This window comes from Apiospora phragmitis, assembly GCF_038363925.1.
Source record: "Apiospora phragmitis strain CBS 135458 chromosome Unknown utg000001l:1.0-2902119.0:1.0-2906034.0, whole genome shotgun sequence".
Lineage (NCBI taxonomy): Eukaryota > Fungi > Ascomycota > Sordariomycetes > Amphisphaeriales > Apiosporaceae > Apiospora > Apiospora phragmitis.
Genome location: NW_027117399.1, coordinates 2,620,219 through 2,640,250, shown reverse-complemented (window position 1 = coordinate 2,640,250; position 20,032 = coordinate 2,620,219). Strand labels below are relative to the sequence as shown.

The window sequence follows — 20,032 nt, the reverse complement described above, 5'->3', positions numbered from 1 at the left end:
TCGTGGTATGTCGCAGGACCAGTGGGGGAATGGCCTGGTTGCTATATCTAGACAGCCATGCATCCCTCAACCCCTACTAGTCGCGTTTAGACATCCAAATCAGGTGAAGTATGCATTCCGATCATAGCAAGAACAGCTGGCGTGCGAGATCTGTGTGCCACCATACGGTTGATAGCTTGCCACCGGTTGAGGTTCAGCAGGTATAACATCACGTCGAGGCAGCAGTCTGGTTGGCTAGCATCTTGGGTTGGTGCTTGGGGACTTTCTAATCTAGAACGAAATGACGGGATGTAGGCATGACTGAAGAGTTCTAGCCGGTTACCAGTATCTGCGTCATCCAAATTTGAACAGCAATGATATAGGAGCTCTGTCGGTTTCTACTTTCGAATACAAGCTTAAAAGCCAACCCGGCGCACCAGTCTCGGGAGCCTCGCCCAACCCAACACTGTGCATCTTCTGCATCAATACCACGAGCTCATCCATTTTTTAAGACTATACAAGTTTGAGTGACCATCAGAAAATTTCATTATGCCAAACCTAGATGTTAGCGAGCTAAACATCATAGCTGCCGTTCTTGGTATGTACTTACTCAACCTTGGCGTCGGAGAAATGTATCGCATCCGTCTAATTTGAGACATAGGGGCCTTTACCATGATATTTGGGCTTATAGCTGTGAACATCAAGAGTCGATGGTACTTGGTGAAGCCCGTCAGTGGCCATTGCTACGTTTGCGGACAAACGTGATATACTGACTGCTTTCACGACAGTCCCAGCTGTCATCATGGGCATCATTCTCGGTCCAATAGCAGCCAAAGTTCTGGAATCTCAGCAATGGGTAATTACCACGATCATTCGGCAAGATGATATCACTTTGGGTATCATGAGAGTTATGATCGGCATTCAACTGTTAGTCAACCTTTCTTTTCTCGACCTTCCACTTTAGGCTGTCAGTGCTGACCACAACAGTGTGATCGCGGGTTACCAACTGCCCGCCCGCTACCTCCAGTTCCGGTACCGCGAGATGCTGGTCTGCCTCCTCCCCGTCATGACCCTCATGTGGCTCGCGACCTCCGTCTGCGTCCTCGCCACGATCCCGCATCTGAGCCTCTACTCGACCCTCATCATCGGCGCCTGCGCGACCTCGACCGACCCCATCCTGTCCCAGGCCATCGCCAAGGGTCCCTTCGCCGACCAGTTCGTCGTCCGGCCGCTGCGCGAGATCATCTCGGCCGAGGCCGGCGCCAACGACGGCTTCGCCTCGCCCTTCCTCGGGCTCGCGATTAATCTGTTGTTGCAGTCTCAGTCGCCAACAACAGCATTATCGCAGGAGGGGAGCATCACCAGGGCCTTGGGGGACTGGGTCGTCGAGACTTTGCTCTACACCGTCCTGTTGGCCATTGTCTACGGCGCCGTCGCGGGATTCTGCGCGCGCAAGGCGGTCGAGCTGTCGCTGTCGCGAAAGTGGATCGATACCGAGAGCTATCTCCTGTTCCCCTGTGCGCTAGGCGTAAGTTTACCCATCTTTCATTCTTCCCAGCATCATCATGCTCTTGGAACCAACGCAACGCGAATGAGATTTCTGACGTGACCAACCCCTCACACAGCTGTTCGTCCTCGGCACCTGCGGCGCCCTGGGCACGAGCGACCTGCTCGCCTGCTTCGTCGCCGGCTGCGCCCTGAACTGGGACGGCCGCTTCCTGGCCGAGACGAAGCGGCGGCACGACGAGGTCAACTCGTGCATCGACGTGCTGCTCAACTTCGCCGGGTTCATGTACATCGGCGTCACGGTTCCCTGGCAGAGCTTCGATGCCGCCACGACTTCCGGCATCACCTGGCCGCGCCTCCTCGCGCTCGGGCTGCTCGTGTTGGTCTTCCGCCGGATCCCGGCGCTGCTGCTGTGCTACCGGATGATGCCGAACGTGGTGCGCGGCTGGAGGGAGGCCGTCTTCATGGGCTATTTCGGCCCGATTGGTGTCGGCGCCATCTACTACTTGGAGCACACCACGATCTTGCTCCTCGGGGTGGCAAATCCATCGGGCAGTGAGCAGGCCTTGCTGAACGCCATTGGTCCGGGTAAGTCCTAGCCCCTACTTATTTATTCCATCCCTCATGGTCACCTTCCTACTACTATCCATCATCTTCATTGGCTAACATCGGAGGTACTTACTACCAGTTGTCTACTTCCTAGCCCTCTTCTCCATCGTCGTCCACGGCCTCTCGATCCCGATCCTGAACTGCATCTACGCCTTCTCCGGCGTCCGCCCGATCACCGACGACGCTGAGCCCCTCCGCCGCCGGAGCGTGCACGTCGCGACCCCCAACAACGCAGTGCCGGGGGACGGCGAGACCTTCATCGCCTTCAACCGGTTTACGCGACCCAGCTATCCGTCGGAGACGCTGCCTACTACTACGGTCGAGCCTCGTCCGGAGGCGGCGGCGCAGACACATCATAACAATAGGCCGCGCTTCTCGTCGGTGGTGTTTGCGGTGCCGGAGTGGAAAGCCGAAAGGAGCATACCGGAGGATCCCAAAACGTGCATTGTCACATGTAATGAAGTGTAGCAACCGTGGAGTTCGTATAACCATTTAGACTTCAAATATCTATCTACGTCCTTGATAGAACACATTATGAGACCATGATAAATTGAGATATCCCATCAAGCCTCTCACAAGAATTGCTACACTGGTTTTGCTCTACTGCTTCCAGCAGCTAAGCCATGTCAGGGATTGATAAATTGAGCTTTCAGCCTCAGCGAGCTGCCATGTAGAATTCAAGTTGATGATGCCTCATGACTCACGAGCTCGATGGCGCATCAAAGGGGTCTCGGCATCTCGAGTGCAATAGCGCCCCGTGAAGTACCCCTGACCTCGAGGTCCCTAGCATCTGGGACACTGATAAGGGAAGGGCGGTTTAATTAATTACCAGCTCAATAACAGCTGCAACGGACTGAGTGGGCTTTAGCCCTGGAAACTTCACCGTGGACAAGACGAGTATATATACTTCAAAGTATTTTTAACATTAAGATTTGTACTAATCCTAGCAGTGGACAGATGAGGAGGCATCATACCATCCCAGAGCCGGGACCACCAACTCCAAGTACACTCCTATTGTTTTCGGAGTCAACAACTATGGATACCTAGTAGGTATGCCTTCTTTCTGGATAGTTATCGCAGGCAGAATCATGTTGGCAAAGCGGGTACATGTGTGCATACGACGACTTGCAGATCCCCAAACTAACAATTAGCACCAAGTACCAAAACGCAACGAAAAGAAGCTTGTCCCCAAAACGTGTCCCCAAAACGCCTATCGTCCCTTTTCTCCCGATATGAAATACAGCTTATGCAAGAGAGCGCTACTGTTGCGGCAAGCCCGGGGAGTGCAGCGGGGTGCTGTAGTTGGGCTGCGTCGAGTTGCGGTTCTGCTGGGTGTAGGGGTCGGGCGAGGCCATCTCAATGCGGTTGGTGCCGGCGTCGAGCTCCGAGTAGCGCGACAGGTTGCCGTGGACCTCCGAGTTGCGCGACATGGGTGGATGTTGCGGTGGCGGGGAGCCGACGGGCGTCTTGTTGTAGTAGGGGTGGCTGTGGTCGGGCATGGGCGATTGGTTGTGGGTCGACCCACCGCCGTAGACGGAGCCGCCCGGATGGTTCGAGTCGGTCATAGTGGGCACCACAGAGGGGCGGTCGTGCATCGTGGACGTATTATGCTGCTCCGAGGCCAGCTTCTCGTCGGCCAGCTGTTTCTTCAGCGACTTGTTCTGTCGCAGGAACCACAAGGTCGAGGCGATGGCCACCAGGAGGGACACGCCGGCGACGACGGCCAGGCCGATGGTCGCGTTCTTGAACGTGGTGGCGTCGCTGCTTGCGTCGTCGGAATCCAGGGTGTGCGCCGAGCATACGCTCTCCTGTGTGGGAATGGTCACGGCCCGCGACGTGCCACAGCAGCTGGTCGTATCGCCGCAGCAGTACTGGCTACTACCGTCATTGCACGGCGTTATGACGGAGCTGTTGCTTGGATCGCCGCCATCCTATATATCGTGCAATTGGTTAGAAAACACGGAACACAAGGTAGAAGGTGTGACGGTGTAGAGAGCTCTCATGTCCATAGATACCTCTGTCGTTATGCACACATTGACACAAGCCTTGCTCTTCCATGTCTTGTCGGTACAGAATCCGCGTCGCAGCCGGCGGTCGAAGCCGTTACATAGACCGGTTGACGAACAAGTGTCTCGCTTCTCGGCAGGTCCGTCCAATGCACAACAGCTCGAGAAGATGCCATCCTGCTGTATTCCCAGCTTGTTGCAGGGGACATATGTATTATTGTTGGCCTCGGTCTTGCCATCCGGGGCCCAGCATGCGACCTCTTGTGCTGTAATACATGACACAAGGCCAAGAGCTAGCAATTGACCCAACAGAGAAAACCGCATGATGGTTGTAGTAGCTCGAATGTCTCAGCGGTATGCAAGCGGAACCTCGAGACGGGACGAACAGGGAGAAACAGAAAAGACAGTTACAGTCCCCCGACGGTCAATGGGAAACAAGTAAAAAGAAACGAGAAGAGGGGTGTGCACATCTTAGATTAGTTGCTTGCCAGGCCATACAAACAAAATGGTCCGGATCCGTGCTGTTGGTTCTCCCGCGACAGCACCCAAGGGACCACCCTCCAGAACACCTCCCTCGACGTAACTATTTCCGAGCAGGGATGGAGCTGACATGCAGGTCTAGCGCCAACACAGCCAGCCTGGCAGCAGCGAGCACTTTGCCGCAACAGGAATCTAAACGATCTCGGATTCCCACAGTGGAACCCCCATTCCGGCCTATGGCCAACCAGGAGATGCATGGCATCGCGGTAGCCAATGGGGTTGTCGTGTAATCCTTCACAGCGCTGACATTGCATGCGAATCCAAGGGAGCATGGCAGCGAGATGGTGTGTGGCAGTCCCCAGCACGCTGCATCAGCAACGTTCCACTCGCAGTCCTGTGCTGCCGAAAATAAGTAGAACAGAGAATTTGAAGACAGCCTGACAGCTGAGGGCGGATGGGGCCGATCAAACACCCCCATCAACTTCAGTTGCATCGCTAAAGATGCTACATGCCACCACCGTAGCCGACGGGCACTACCCTATTGTTTGCAAAGACATGGCGACTCCGTAAAGTGCAGGTGTACTGTAGGCCAAAAATAGAGTGGCACTACATACCGCGGCCCCCGTTGAAATTGGAGTCGCGGTACTGAATAGGATCTAGCCTGATTTCAGTCGTTGGTGAAACTGGCCAACGAGACCCTTCTTTTATTGCTCGCCCTTAGCTTTGCTGGTTAGCGGGCGTGGAGCCGTGATTTGAGGCTGAGAAGGAGAAGGGAAAGTTGTGATCCTGTAGCCAGCCTCAGCTGCAAACCATCCTGCTGACATAGGTAATGGTGATGTGATGGGCGCACTGCATATCGCCCCCGCCACGGTCAATCTGCAGCCTGATCCTGCGCAGATGACATGACATCAGCCACATGGGTCTGACAAGTCAGTCTCTGCAAACCATTCTTTTTATTTCGGCAGTTTGAATTGTATGTGTTGATGGTTAAGACGTATCATCAAAGAGCTGCCAATTGATTCCGGGGTGAAAGACAGACAACAGAGGATTGCAGTGCCCAGGTCAATAGTGCAAAGAAGATGGGACGAGACGAAGAAAAGATCCCAGTAAGTAAGCACCTTAGCACCACAGGGCTAAGACCACTAAGCCCAATGCTAAGCCCTAGCATGGAGATCTAATCCCCCATCAGCTTAGCGGTCAATCGCGGCCAACACTCCACAAGCATTCCCTCAATCCTCTTGTGCAAACAAACACATGGCGAATTAGATATACGAAAGGCACTAACATACCCTGTCATCGTCAATTTGGTGGATGTCGCCAACTTAGGACAGAGAAATGGAAACCATGCTTTCGATGAGGGATTGAAGGGCCTGATACAACGAAGCTAATAAGCAACTGTACGGACTCCCCGCCCTCCAACAATCCTTCCTCTCTCACGGACGTCGTCGTGCTTCTATATAAAACGGACTGAAGATTGGTTGCCACTAGCTAACTTAGAGATGATCCGTAATGTATTATTTGGCCCAGTATGCCACATACTTACTTAAGTATGTCACTTGCTATCAAACTCGTTTCTCCTCTAGTTGGCTGCCAGCTTGAGCTCTCTTCGTCTCTAGGCATACCCCGCCCTCCTCCAAATCCTCCGAGACATTCCAGCCCAGACAAAGCAAAGTGCTAGGTACTGGTCAGATAGATACTTAGCAATCAATCAATCATATGCCATTCTGAAAGACGCGTGTCTGAATAGGTCCGGAATCAGCATGTATTGTCTCTCGGGTTTGGTTTGATTTCTATAAAGTTATGTACCTATTATTATCATGCCAAAGGCGGCAGCAGTAAAGCGATCCGCCTGCGACCGGTGCAGGGCGAAAAGACTTCGATGCCCCGCGTGCCGAAGACAGCACCGCGCCATGCCCTCGCTGCATCCACGACGGCATACCGTGTGTGACCGGCATCCCTGGCAGACCTCGAAAAGTCGCATGCCCCTCATTGGTGGCGGAATGACTAGTGGTCCGGCCAGCGGAGTCTGGTGACGCTGAATCTTCGCCGGGACACTCGTCGATGCTGCAAGACAGGGGCGATGCTGCGGAGTTACCAAGTTAACATTCTACGTCTGCGGTCAACGATCTTCTTGCCCTCTCTGCAAACAACTCCATAGTATGGTCGCTCGGGGCAGATGGCTCAGAATGCTGGGCAGCTCCTGGTGATACGAACTTCTTCGGCTTTACATTGACTACCGGCGAGCGTTCTGTGTCGCATAGTTGTCCCTTTCTGGAGCAGCTGAGCTCCCCATCGGATCCCAAGGCCTACTGTCTCGACTTGAAGTACTTGGCTGATGGTGCCAATTCTATGTTCGATGTAGACCCATTTCTGGGCTCATTCGAGTGTTTGCCAACGACCGTATCCGTCTCGCTTTCCGAGTGCAACAAGTCCTTCGGGAAGGTATTGGAGCGGCGCGCCCTGGCCCGAGAGGCCTTCCTCTCGGACCCTCGCAGTGCCGGGGAGAAGTGTCCAGAGGATGGCTCCTTCGCCGAAGTGGCGACTGAGAACCCAGTCGTGGTAGTGCTCGCGTGTACTAATGAGTTCCTTGAGATCATCCAGCCCTTGGCGGCCGGGCAAGAGCCGGTGACGAAAACGGTACCGGGCAAGGTGCCCCTGCTGCAGTTTTCCGTTCCTGGAGCTATTTCCTGGTAAGACTTCCAAGCGACCCCGACGGACCACTTGTACGAGTCGACCATGGAGAAGGTTCTCATGCCCCCCCTGACGCAAGAGCGTGTCATGGCGTTCAAGTGCTTCATGTTTCTCTACATCTGGTCCACGCAGCATGCCGTGCTGTATGGAGCCTACAAGGAGGAACTGTATCGTGCTCGAGTCACAGAGAAGAGTCTGAATTGCCTTAAGCAATGCGAGACATACGCGCAGCTGCACGAAGCTATCGACGGGCTTGTTGAGGAACAACTGTAAGTACTAATAAGCCAGACGTGGGGGGTCGTCTCGGGCAGAGCGAGAATGGCCCCAAAGAGCACATCATGAGGTAGGTCATAACAACATGGAATCTGATTGATAAGGAGTAAGTCGAAATCCTAGTATGCAAAACGTAGTTAGTGATAAGATAAGTAACTGAGCCAACTTGTACTGGTGATTATTATACTGGTATCATGTCCACCCCGCAAGACTTAGCGCGAGCGTTTCGTATAAAAAGGCCGAGATTTCCTCCGACAGTATGGTGAATCATGGAGCTTCAGAGTGGCAGAGCCCCAGCTAACTGCAGCCGCTGCTTGATCGAATGATCGGATTTCAGCATCTCTCGGCGCCAATCAGAAAGTGCGTGGATTATCCAATCAGGTCACCGAGAGTATAATGCTAGGTAGGCTGATATATCAAAAGCAAGAAGACAGGTAAGGCGCCAAGCAGATCTATTGCCTCCCAGTCGTGCCGTCACAGAACTATTTTGACTCGAATGCGTTGCACAGTTACCTTGCGGAGTCGAGATAGGCCCAGCATGCCCTGGAATATGGCTAATAAATATTCTCCTATGCTTCCTCGGGTCCACGGCCATCCTCGAATTCCCGAATCAGGATGGGGGGGGGGGGGAATCGCATCAGATCCAGGGATCTTACAACGGTCAAGACTAGGTGGAAGTTTGCAGAAGAAGTTGGAGGGTCGTATGATGGCCTCTGGTATGGGCCAGGGGGCAGATGGTGAAGGCCAAGAAAGAAAAGAGTATGGCTGGCAGTGAGGGTTTGGCTATGGATTGACAATGGTATTTGGGTATTGAAAAGCCTTGGCTGAGCATGAATTCGATATAGAAAAAAGTCAAACGTCACCCTGTGAACAAGCATTTTCAGCAAGGAAACATATGGATTGAAGGATGTATCCTTCGTGGGCCGTGTATAGGAGTTATTCATGTGTGAATAACATGGTGCTGAGATAGATTTGTCGTAGTTTAGTAATGTCATAATGGCACATACAGCCACAGATTTACAGAGCCACAGATACTCCCAGGACAGTTAATGGCTTTGCGTTACTTAACATATTCATAAATTCAATGACAAATCCTGCCTGGACAGATTTCTAGACACACGCTGAAGAACATGACAGAATGGCAAGTCCATCGACTCCATTGTTCTCTTTGTTGCACGAAGTGTGTCGAGGCACGAAAGAGAAAGAGAGGGTAACAGAACCTTGGCGGCGTCTCTGAACCATGGTCTCAGAGACGGACCATCAATTCTTTGTCACTTCTGCTGAGAAGGCATATTGTTATCTCTAACAGGGGACTTACATGAATCCTAATAAGAGGGAAAACACTCGACTCGTTGTCCACTAGAGTCGAAGCCATAGATATACCTCTTGCTTTCCGAGACTGACCCAAGACATTTTCTATCAACTATCTGTGCCTTACTCAGCCTCTTGTGGTAATGCAAAAGCTAAGCAACCTCGACTCGATAACCATACTCCCCCGACGAAAAGATCCCGAGAAAATGTCTCAGGAATTTGGCGCAAGGCCGTCGATCAGCGACTGCTACAGAACCCTCGGCCTGGTGCCCGGCGCCGACGAGGCCGAGATCCGGGCCGCTTTCCGCAAGCTGTCCTTCAAGCTTCACCCCGATAGGGCCGGCCAATCGCAGGCTACCAACGACAAGTTCGCCGCGCTCCGCCAGGCCTACGAGGACGTCCTCGACTGGGTGGCCGAACCGAAGCAGGGACGCTGGGCCGAGCCGCCACCGGGTGGGTTTGCCCCAGGTGAAGGTAGAGGGGGATATGATTTCTCTGCTGGTGATCCCTCGCGTGGCTATGGAGGCTATGGAGGTGGTTTCCCACCAGGAGGAGGTAGCAGCAGCCGATATGGCGGCAGTAGCTACGGCGGCGACGACAACAACGACAGCGCTGATGCACCCCCCTCGCGCAACGATCCCCTGGCTGTGGTCCAGTGGTCCCTACGGCGCGCGCACAACCGACTGGCCCCGCTGCCCGGCAAGCTGGCCAACATGCGGCGGTGGTGGGACGTGGTCGGCGCGTCCGGCGACCTGGCGCCGAAGCAGCGGGCTCTGGGTAGTCAGCGATTCGACCGGGCGGAGGTGCACCTGGTGAAGATGCTGAGCCGAGCGATGGGGCTGATGGAGAAGGTATCGAAGCATCAACAGCAACAGCAGGAGTCGGATGAGGACGAGGACGACGACAAGAAAAAGGACAAAAAGAAGAAGACCAAGTGGTACAACATGATGGGAAGCAGCAGCAAGAAACAAGACAAGAAAAAGAAGAAGCAGGGCGCCCCGATGAAGAAGCAAGTTGATAAGTGGGGTGTGGCCGCGATGCAGCTGGGACGGGATTCGGAGGCGGTGCTGGACGAGGTCATCGCGCTGGAGATGTGCGCCAAGCAGGATGATCTCGATGAATTCCTGGCTGCTCTGGGTTCGATCAAAAGTGGCGGTGATTCATCTGAGAAGAAGCAGCATGTCAAAGATGACAGCAGCAGTGAGGACGAGGAGAGTAGCAGCGAGGACGAGGAGAGTAGCAGCGATGACGAGGAGAGCAGCAGCGAGGAGAGCAGCAGCAGCAGCAGCAGCAGCAGTAGCAGCGACACCGAGTAGAAGGGATACTCCGACATACCTGAGTAGGAATTGGGTATTCGGCGTTTGATAGACAATGGACGAAAAGATAATGTAAATGCAGTTGGGCGGTCACACAACATCTGACATGTTGCCAGAGCTTCATTACACAGAAATGATGTGATATTTGATTGATTGATGTACCTGGACCATAAAATTGTCCAAGGCATCACTGGGACTACATCTCAGTAGGAATGTCTTTTTTTTCTTCTCCTCCTTGTCCTCCTCGACAAACGTGACCCCCAAGCGATCACTGGGCCAATCCACTTCTTTCGCCCTAGTAAACCCCAAGAAGTTTACCCAGTACGTTTCCCGGACACTATAACATACACCAAGTACGTCGCAACCAACCCAAGAATCCTCGACGTGGTGACTACGTGTACTAGCCAGTCAGTCCTATGACGGGCTCCGGATAGTTGCCAAACACCATCGGGCGGTCCCCCAGCCTCGTAGGCACGGGCGCCGTGAGTTTCAACTTCCGCTTGGCCTCGTCCACGCCCGCGACCCAGACGTAGCCCATGATGTTGGCGTCGCGGATCGTATCGGGGTCGTCGTGGACGCTGGCGTAGACGACGGCCAGGATGCACGAGGCCATGGCCAGCGACGGCTCGACCTTCTCGAGGCTCGACTCCGACGCCGCGGGATCGTAGAAGTCGTCATCCGACGAAGCGTTAGTGGGATCTAGTAGGGAAAGGAACAGGGCGTTAGCAGCCAGCAATCATGTTGACAGGTAAAATTTCTGGTGTGGTAAATAAACGGAGTGCAGCACATACCTTCAACAACCTTCCAGATGGTGACAGCGTCGAACGGGACCTGTTGCGTATGCGGACTCAGGTTCCGCCGCACATCGCCGAAGAAGTACTCCTTGATGACGGCCTCGGTCACGCTCTGCATGAACGCGGCGTCCCGCTCGACGGCGCCGCCGCTCCGGTCGAGGCCCACCACGACAATGTCCTCGCCCAGCGTCGTCTTCTGCCCCGCGAACCTTCGCGTCAGGTCGGCCGTGATGCGTTCCGAGCCCAGCGTAACGACGACATTAACCGAGAACTCGGACACCACGTGGGCGAGCGCCTCGTGGCCGATGGTGCTGGTCGCGCTCAGGTCGCCCGTGTCGATGACCATGCCCGACTTGCACACGTCCGGGTCCTCGGCCAGCCGGCTCGTCGTCGCGGCCGCGAGGCGGCTGATCAGGGCGCGGTACAGCTTGGGGTTCTCCTCGGGCGAGCGCAGGCCGTACAGGTACGACAGCGGCAGCTTGACGGGGATGGCCGTGGGGCCCGAGCTCGGCGTGCCGCCCCACTCGGTCGTGAGGTCCATGATGGTGGCGAAGACGGCGGCGCTGAGCGTGCCGGGCAGCGCCAGCATGCCGTGCGCCGGGTCCGTGTTGACCACCATCGGCTGGCCGCCCATGCGCGTCGCCCAGGCCGCCAGCGTCCGGACCAGGCTCGTCTTGCCGCTGTGGGCCGGGCCGCAGACCAAAATGCGCGGGCCCATGCCCGCCGCGCTGATGTTGTTCTCGCCCGCGGCGGCGATGGTGCGTTGGACGTGGGCGCGCAAGCCTTCGAGCTTCATGTGCAGGTTGAAGTACGAGACCAGGCTGGTGCCCTCGGGGCTGCTCGGGGTCGAGGTGTAGGCGTGGTAGCCGTCCGGGTTGGGCGAGGTGACCTCGAGCTCGCAGGTCTGCCAGGTGTTGATCTTGGAATTCATGCGCGTGAAGACGTAGGGGGTGTTGGGGGCCAGCTCGGTGCCGTCCTTCTCGGCGGTGCCGCTCAGCAGGCGCACGGTGAGCGTGGTCGAGGCGGGGACTTCGAAACGGTACTCCCAGAAGGGCTGGAGCTTGACGGTGGTGGTCTCGACCAAAGCGGCCGCGGCCGCGGCTGAGCCTGGAGGCGGCGCCTATTCGTCATCCTTGCTTGCTCGTAAATGTGATCTGTAGTGAGAGAGGAGCGGGAGCGAGCTGAGCTTACCGGAGCGATATGACCTAAGCCGGGAATTGACATGGCGGTGACAAACAAAAGATGACTGCAGAACTAGAGAGATGTGTGACTACTACGTTTCTATTGCTGTCGGGTAGATGCAAATACGACGCGCCTCACAAACCGATCGTGTTCTTTTGTTGGCTGCGATCAGTGAGTGTGCGTTCTGGTGGCAGAAACCAACCTATCTTCCACTTCCACGATTGGGACAGACAGAGCGACGCGACACGGAATCAACATGGATTGATGGATTGCGACATCCAAGACAGACACTGTGCAGTCAATTCGGACACTGGGAAGGACTAGACTGGCTACCTACGAGACCGCAAGTTTGCGCAGTTTTGGAAGCTCCAGCTGTGCTTCAATGCTACTGCTGTCGAGAGGCCAAGCCAACATTGGAGATTTCCACAATCGAGGCTGGAAAGGAATGCGGGAAGGATATGACAAAGTGCAAGCTCGTCGACAAAGAAGAAATCAATTGATTGATGGACGGTTCGGGCCTCTCAGCCTCACAGCCTTGGTGGGGCAGAACCATTTAGGTGGGGGTTCCAGGCGTTTAGCGCCACTGTCAGAGGCTCAAGGTGCTGAAGCTCCGCAAGACTGGGAACATAGCAGTGGGCAGCAATACGTACGCCAAGTACTAACATAACTAGAATAAAATTGCATGTGAGCATTCAAGAACTAATGAACACGTACTTTTGAAGCCATGGTTGCAACAGACGAAGGTATTGTGTATATTTTTGTAGGTCTGGGTGGTGAGAAAATGAGACCCTGTCCCGTCCGGTACGCCGTTTATGGACTATGTGGAATATGGATGTTGTCGAAGATCCATTGCATCCCTTTCCACGAACCTCTAAGAAAACGCACATGCAAAAGCACCATATGCTAGGATATCATCATCGCATCGTACAGCCAGCCCCCACCGTTGTTCCGTTGTCCCGTACCTCTCTCCCTATATTTCCCCTCCCTCATTCCCAGGAAGTAAAGTAGTCCGCTACTGGGACATATCCTCGAACAGCTTCACCAAGCTTCTCACCCCGAGCAGGATGTTCTCGTCGGGTCCTTGTCCAGGAACCCATTTCGCGTGGGCGAAGTCGATGAGCTTCAGGCTGTAGATTTGCGGCATGCTCGAGTAGTCCTCCGAGTCGTCCGACCCCGACTCGTCGTCGCCACCCGATTCGCCACCATCCGCCTCGTCGAGACTGACGTACATTTTGTTGCTGTTGCTGGACCCATTAACCTCGTCCATCCCGATGCCGCTGTCCACGCGGATGCCGGCGTTGATGGACGCCTGGGCGCTGGCGCTCGTCTCCTCAATAGCCGCGCGCAAGGCCGCGCCATCGCCCTCGAAGACGAACAACAAACTGGCCGAGTACATGCGGCTCTCGTGGGCCTCGAGGACCTCCTGGACGCGGCGCAGGTCCGTCGCGAACGCGCCCGCGACGATCTTGCCTAGCTCCTCGTCAATGCCCGCGGCCCGGTTGAAGATGAACTGCTTCAGGCTGCTCAGCAGGTTGCCGTCGTTGACCGTCTTGCGGCCCCACCACTTGTCGTAGATGCGGTACCCCTCCTCGTCCAGGTCCGCCGCGTCCTCGGAGCCCTTGTACACCCGCATGCCCGCGACGCGGAACCCGTTGTGCTTGTGCGTCGTCTCGTTGGCGATCTCGTCGAACCGCGCCTGCTTCTCCGCCGGCGCGTCGTCGGCCCAGAGGCGCAGGCCCAGCTTGGCGTCCATGATGTTGGGCTTCTTGTAGCCGAAGCTAGCATTCTCCAGCACCACGGCGCGGTCCGTCGTGATTTTCCGGCTCTTATTCGGGACCCAGGACGGCTTCTCGTCGGAGGTAGGTACTACCAGCGGCGCAGCGCCCATCGTGGCCGAGCGCTGGAGCAGGGCCTGCGGTATGTGCCGCTCGTCGAGGTGCAGGTGCGATTGGATCTCTTCCTTGATCGGCGTGGGGATGTCGGCCTGCTCGACGATGCCGGGGATGGCGGCGTGGATCATCTCGTCGGTCGTGTTCTCGGTCAGTGCGAGGCTACCCAGGTACAGCGGCATCCATTCGGCAAAGTCGGGGTGCAGCGCGTGCGCCGACTCGTAGAAGTTGATTTCGGGCGCAGTACAAGGCTTGATGAAAAGCTCGCCGTCGGCATCGCACAATGTACCCGCACTAATTGGCGACAAAGTTGTCAGTACATGGAGAAGAAGCGCAAGGGCAGCGCGCATTGACCCAGAGCGCGCGCGCAAGAGCAGAAGCAAGAGCAGGATGAGGAGAGCCTTACTGTCCGGCGACGGCGTAGTTATAGTCGACCAAGTCTGACTGCTTGGGCATGTCTCGCTCGCGACTCTTTCCGCGCTTGGCGGGAGGAAAGGTCGCGGACGTGGCCAATTTCTTGGGCGATCCGGCGCTCATGTTGTTGGCGACACCCATTAAGTAAACGTAATTGAGGTATTCCGATCCTGATAGACAGATTTACTCGGTTGGTTCTCCTCCTCTAAACCCAAATGTTTTGACGGAATGCGGAAGTGCCTGTGTCGGAAGAGGTTTATTTTACCCTCCAGTTGTTTCGTTTTGTTTTTTTTCGGGCAATCAAGGGACTAGGCAGTTTGGGCGCTTGTACGGCCGCGCACAGAGAATGAATCCAGCAACCGCGACAACATGTAGTAATGACGATGCAAGCAAACAGGCTTTCCTGGCAACCTGGATAACCCGTTTTTCTACTTGTAAACTTTGGGCAATGCAACGATACTGGAGAATGGTCAATGAAAAAGAGCAGTCTCAACACGCACGTAAAGGAGGGGGTACGGTTCGACTACAAATAAGAAGAATATGTATGCCCGTAGAAGGTATGAGTAAGGTTGGGTAAGGTTACAATACAAAGGAGCAGGGCGGGCGAGAAGGCACAGGGTCAAATTGAATGAAAGGGATCAGAGGCGGGAAGTGGGAGGGGTGACAAAGGCGCAGCCAGCCATAGACAGACTTGATCGGTCCAATAATAGGAGAGACTCGAAAAAGTACCAGGAGTCAGTCACTTGGAAAAGAGCAGGGACTGGAGAGAGTCTGGTCGAGAGCGCTAAGGTTAGAGCTTGAGAGAGAGTTGTGAGAAGGAGTTGGAAGGAAAAGGGCTCCAACAAGGGGCAACCCGCTGCCGTCATCGGTTAGGCTTAAATTTCAATTTACCTGTTCCCCGACATTCTGGCCCCCTGCTTCTTTTTCTTGGCCCCCCCTTTGCCCTCAGGGTCCATGCAGAAGTCCATGTTTGTCTGCATGTCATATAGATTTGATGGGTTTCATTGCGGGCGCAACGCAAACAAACAACAGCCGAAGACCCTTCTGGAGACGCCCAACTGCTGGAGAATTCGAAAGAGGCATCCGATAAGGCAACTGAATCAACAACATACAGCGTGACAGGCAAATCAATTTGGCACTCTCGTTACACGTTTTGGCATGTGTAATCTCATTGGTTCAAAGTCCCACTGGCTGCTGGCTTATCATCATGTTACTGTACCAGCCAAGATCTGCTCGGTGCTGCCCAGCCTGGCAGCTGCTTTGCCCGCTTACTCGTGTTGCTGTGACGTCTGTCGTCGACGTGGACGCTGCGGCCCGGCCGGCTTACACGGCACCTCTTTGGCAGCACTGTTCGAATGCTGTGCTGCCTGTAGGTCCGCTTCTGGGCCTGCCTCTGGGCCTGACTGTGTGGCGGACTTTCAGCGCGTTTCCATCTGCTAAGCCACCCGTCCAGAATCTGCCTTGCCCACTAATGGTCGATGAATTAGCGGACCCGCGCCCACTAAAGTTAGTTCTTTGCCATTAATGAGCCACACTCAGCGGGCAAATAGGAGGAAACACTTCCCTTGGTGGGGAAAAAAGCATGCGACTCACTACGAGAAACATGCATGCTGTCTCGCTATCCGTCCTGCCTCATCGTGTGCCGTTCCGATCGTTCAGCTGCTTATCTGTGCAGCTGCAGGTCATCTCGTAGAGCGCATCTGACAACATCAGAATCCACTGCCCGTGTTCAATCTGGCCACCTCATCAACAACGAAGGCGAGACTCGCGAGTAACATGGACGAATTTGCTGGCACGTGCTAGCAACGGACGGGATGCGTTGGAAATTTTGAGACATCGGTCATCTGGTGCACGGCAGTTGGATGTTGGAAATCTCCCATCCATTGAACATCCCGTTCACGTACAACATCCAACACGCCCTGACTACCTCCAAATCTACTTTCAGTTTAATGACCAAGAGAATAGCTAGTGAATCCACCCCGAAGACAATGCGACGCTCAGCCTCTGTCCTCACCAACATACCAAAGTGTTTGAGGCCTGGATTAGCGTTCTCTCCAGTGTATGGTTCAAATTACATTACAGGCTCATGTTTGTAGATGGCCAGCGCAGCCATTCAAACGGATTTGATCATTTGTTTGCAGGTATCTGGAAATAGCAACAAATTGCACCTTGTACAACCAGTAAAAATATGTGACTTCAACTATTCTAGCTGTAAGTGAAGGATGATTGCACTGCGCCTGGCCACTTTGTGAGTCGAATTGTTGTTTGGCAGAATGCCCTCCCACGATCAGCCCAAGCAAACAACAGCTTTGCATTCTCGATGAAGCATCCAACCCAATCTCAGCTTCAAAAATCAGTAAGGAAACGCTGGACTGGAATTTCTATTTACTTAGGTTCGAACTGCATTCTTACCATTGGAAGGTGAGTGTCTGTCGCATTGCATCAAACTTGACCTTCACTTCCCACCACCAACACACCTCCAGTTGATACCAACCTTTCCAGTACGGCCCTTCTATCACCAACCACCAACCACCAACAACTCCTAAGCAGAGGTAAGTCAGAGTGAAACATTTCTCCCTTTTGTACTTCTCTGAATTCAAATGTAACTTCGACTACATATCCCCAATGCAAGCCCCTACACACTCTAGCCTCCACTTACTCGCCCGGTTGGCAACTTGGACGTAGCTGCCTCAAGTTCATTAGACCACTCTTTCCACCACACACCCAAATATTCACGTAAGCATTGCTTCAATACATGTACACTACTACTACATACAATTTGGTTTCCGAAAACCCTGCAAGTATGTGCCTTCCTTCCTACCAGTCTATCCCCAGTCTCAGTCCCCGGCACAGTAGCAAGTCCGATGTCCACAGCCCCAGCCTAGTTTTTTCTTGGATTGTATTTGCGCAAGTGGGCTAACATGAAATATAATAAGAGACACTAGGGGTCTACATACAGCGAGATGGCCGATCAGCCCGTTACACCTTCTGATGATGGGCCAGCAGAGGCTGCCAAGCAACCTGTCACTGCCGAGACATCCATCAGCACATCCGAGAGTGTTCAGATGCCACCCGTGGAGACCAAGAGCGACCAACTTGAGCCACCTATCAGCAACACAGATGGAGCCGCAGACGAGGTTGTTGAAGAAGACCCTGACGTGAACGATGTCGCCGAGAATGTTGAAGACTTGGCCTTGGATGAGAAGGAGCCCAAGAAGAAGAGAAAGAGTCGCAAGAAGACTGGCAAGAAGCGAAGACATATCACTGGGTTCGAAGGTAAGTCCAAGCTTTTGAACCACACTCTCTCTGTTAGGTTTCGCCGAGCTGACCCATGCAAAGAGAACTTCTGTGACCCCCCGGTGACTCCCGCCGAAGCCTCCGAGGAGAGACAGATCTATGCACCGGAGATCCCTTTCCCACAGCGGATTGAGGAGTGCATTCAACGCTACCGCCAGAAGCGCAAGGTGGCCGTGCGCAACGCCAACATATTCGACAAGTACCTCTTCTTTGGCGGGATTGAGAGCTCCCAGCGTCAGTTTGGCGGCATGGACATGGATGCAATCAGAGAATCGACTACAGAAGAGATCCGCCAGATGACCGCCACTGAGACTGTCCAGAACAGCGAGGTCGGACCCAAGTTCTACAATCCCCAATATTCCGAGGGCTGGGTCGTCGACTTTGAGGGTGTGGTCAAGGGATTCCTCTCGCGCTTCATCCCCGAGTGCCTCACACGCATCGACCCCGAGACCGACACTCGCGAGGCGGGTGACCTGATCCACAATTTCCTGAATTATGTCCTTCACCACGACGTATGCCCGGAATACACGGCCAACATCAAAGCCGCGCAGGCCATCTGCCAGATCGCGCCGGACGAGCTGCGTGCCACCTCCGAGCTTTACGCAGCGCTTCCCGACTCGTTCAACACCGCTGCCAGGTTCTTGTTCTGCGATGGTGGGATCTTCAAGACCTATGAGCCTGAGAAGCCGGCAAATGAGACCCCGAAGGAAAAGAAGGCATCAGAGTGGGGAGGATATGACATGCGCTACAACTCTGAAGAGCTTGATGCTCATCTGCAGTTGATCATCTTCCGTTTCAACTTGATGGACAAGATCAAGGATGAGAAGCTGAAGCAGACGATATACGATACTGAACCTCGGGACATACAAGTCGTCAAGACCAAGACTCTGGCCTACCGGGTAGTCTCAACCCACAGACCTAGCAAGCGCGTCAAGACACACAATGAAGAGATCCTCCAGAAGGAGAACCTGGGCGGTAAGGTCAAGCCTACTGGAATCGTCATGCTTCGCCCTACCATCATTGACCATGCGTGGAGCAACGTCCCGCGACCCGAGGAATTTGAGAGCAAACAAGACCAGCCCACCGAGATGTTCATCCTTGACGACCATCTTCTGGCCAAACTGGTGGTGGGTATGAAGATGCAGCTGGTCGTGTGCGAACTAAACATTGGTGGGTTCCGCTTCATCAAGGAGTGTCAGGAGGTCCGCACCAGCTTCGACACGCTGCTTCCCCAGAGTCTGATGGTCAATTGGCGAGAGCCGTTTCTCTCTGAGAGACCTGCGCCTTCCGTCTTCCATCCGAATGTTGGCCACGAAGACCCGGCTAAGATGGCGCAGGATGACTTGGAAGGTTAATGATGCAATGAGGTGGACAGGTTTGGCTTTGATTCATGCGATATGAGATAGGGGCAGACCGCTCCTTATGAGACATGAGAAACGACTTCAGATAGATATGAGGCAATGAATTGATAAATGACTGAAATTCATCTCACCGCTAATGATTATTATTGTCAGCTACTCCCTTACCAGTGCACCCGTTTATTACTAGCTATGTTGCTGGTAGGTATTCCATCGCTACCGATCCGCCATCTCTGACAATCTCGAGCTCCGCAACAACCCCGGATACGCGCAAGGGTGATGGGAGGGTCCGCGACTCCAGACTACTGTACGGGGGTCCACATCATCTCAGACACTTTGCGGAGCCCTTTGGAATGGGGCAGTAATCCTTGCCTTAGGAACGAATCAAGATGATTCATCTTTCTTAGATTAGCTGTATGGGACTAGCTATAGCATGTTTGTGCAACAAATGGTATATACTATACACAATTGACTTGAGGATTCAAGGTAAGGCAATACGGATCAGTAGCTATACCTTTGGAGTTGGCTGTCGAACAATTTAAACAGAGCCTGGAGTAACGGATCCAAGTACTCCGTACACGTCTTCGAGATCTGTCTCCGGCAAGACATGTGGAAATGTTTTTGTCTTTCAGAGCGAACCCCAAGAAAAATGAGATGCAATGCGACTTCCCAATGAACACTTTCCTACTCACGCTCACTTGATCTTCTATCTTTGTGTTAAGATCATTTTATACATTCATAGCTGCCACGCCCACCGACAATATCACACCCGTCAATATGTCGACCAATAACCATATCCTCATTACCCAAGAAGACCAATGGAAGATCCCCTCGGGGTCATCGACGTCTTCATCCCTGGGTATATAGCGTTCTGGGGTGGTAGCATACAACTCCTCTCTTTCCACTTTCGCTTTCACGCATTTTTAT

At 54.0% G+C, this 20,032-nt stretch overlaps 8 protein-coding genes across 8 annotated transcripts; 5 read left to right on the top strand and 3 right to left on the bottom strand.

The window, feature by feature from the left end:
• Window positions 1-528: 528 nt before the first annotated feature.
• Window positions 529-2,562, top strand: PG994_000806 (uncharacterized protein; the record flags this gene model as incomplete). Its single annotated transcript, XM_066852215.1, has 6 exons — window positions 529-577; window positions 641-712; window positions 768-906; window positions 967-1,507; window positions 1,605-2,073; window positions 2,174-2,562. 6 exons carry the CDS (start codon window positions 529-531, stop codon window positions 2,560-2,562), a joined length of 1,659 nt encoding a protein of 552 aa, XP_066722847.1.
• A 791-nt stretch (window positions 2,563-3,353) lies between these two features.
• PG994_000805 (uncharacterized protein) lies at window positions 3,354-4,424 on the bottom strand (the record flags this gene model as incomplete). The annotated part of the gene is made up of 2 exons (XM_066852214.1): window positions 3,354-4,025; window positions 4,134-4,424. 2 exons carry the CDS (start codon window positions 4,422-4,424, stop codon window positions 3,354-3,356), a joined length of 963 nt encoding a protein of 320 aa, XP_066722846.1.
• A 1,684-nt stretch (window positions 4,425-6,108) lies between these two features.
• Window positions 6,109-7,274, top strand: PG994_000804 (uncharacterized protein; the record flags this gene model as incomplete). Its single annotated transcript, XM_066852213.1, has 2 exons — window positions 6,109-6,127; window positions 6,739-7,274. 2 exons carry the CDS (start codon window positions 6,109-6,111, stop codon window positions 7,272-7,274), a joined length of 555 nt encoding a protein of 184 aa, XP_066722845.1.
• A 42-nt stretch (window positions 7,275-7,316) lies between these two features.
• On the top strand, window positions 7,317-8,319 carry PG994_000803 (uncharacterized protein; the record flags this gene model as incomplete). Its single annotated transcript, XM_066852212.1, has 2 exons — window positions 7,317-7,540; window positions 8,211-8,319. 2 exons carry the CDS (start codon window positions 7,317-7,319, stop codon window positions 8,317-8,319), a joined length of 333 nt encoding a protein of 110 aa, XP_066722844.1.
• Window positions 8,320-9,061: 742 nt separating this feature from the next.
• PG994_000802 (DnaJ-domain-containing protein) lies at window positions 9,062-10,171 on the top strand (the record flags this gene model as incomplete). Its single annotated transcript, XM_066852211.1, has 1 exon — window positions 9,062-10,171. The coding sequence occupies one exon, from the start codon at window positions 9,062-9,064 to the stop codon at window positions 10,169-10,171; it is 1,110 nt and encodes a 369-aa protein (XP_066722843.1).
• A 400-nt stretch (window positions 10,172-10,571) lies between these two features.
• PG994_000801 (pre-mRNA cleavage complex II protein Clp1) lies at window positions 10,572-12,189 on the bottom strand (the record flags this gene model as incomplete). The annotated part of the gene is made up of 3 exons (XM_066852210.1): window positions 10,572-10,870; window positions 10,963-12,085; window positions 12,157-12,189. The coding sequence occupies 3 exons, from the start codon at window positions 12,187-12,189 to the stop codon at window positions 10,572-10,574; spliced, it is 1,455 nt and encodes a 484-aa protein (XP_066722842.1).
• Window positions 12,190-13,159: 970 nt separating this feature from the next.
• On the bottom strand, window positions 13,160-14,591 carry PG994_000800 (uncharacterized protein; the record flags this gene model as incomplete). The annotated part of the gene is made up of 2 exons (XM_066852209.1): window positions 13,160-14,330; window positions 14,443-14,591. 2 exons carry the CDS (start codon window positions 14,589-14,591, stop codon window positions 13,160-13,162), a joined length of 1,320 nt encoding a protein of 439 aa, XP_066722841.1.
• A 2,822-nt stretch (window positions 14,592-17,413) lies between these two features.
• PG994_000799 (argonaute siRNA chaperone complex subunit Arb1) lies at window positions 17,414-19,102 on the top strand (the record flags this gene model as incomplete). Its single annotated transcript, XM_066852208.1, has 1 exon — window positions 17,414-19,102. The coding sequence occupies one exon, from the start codon at window positions 17,414-17,416 to the stop codon at window positions 19,100-19,102; it is 1,689 nt and encodes a 562-aa protein (XP_066722840.1).
• Window positions 19,103-20,032: the final 930 nt, after the last annotated feature.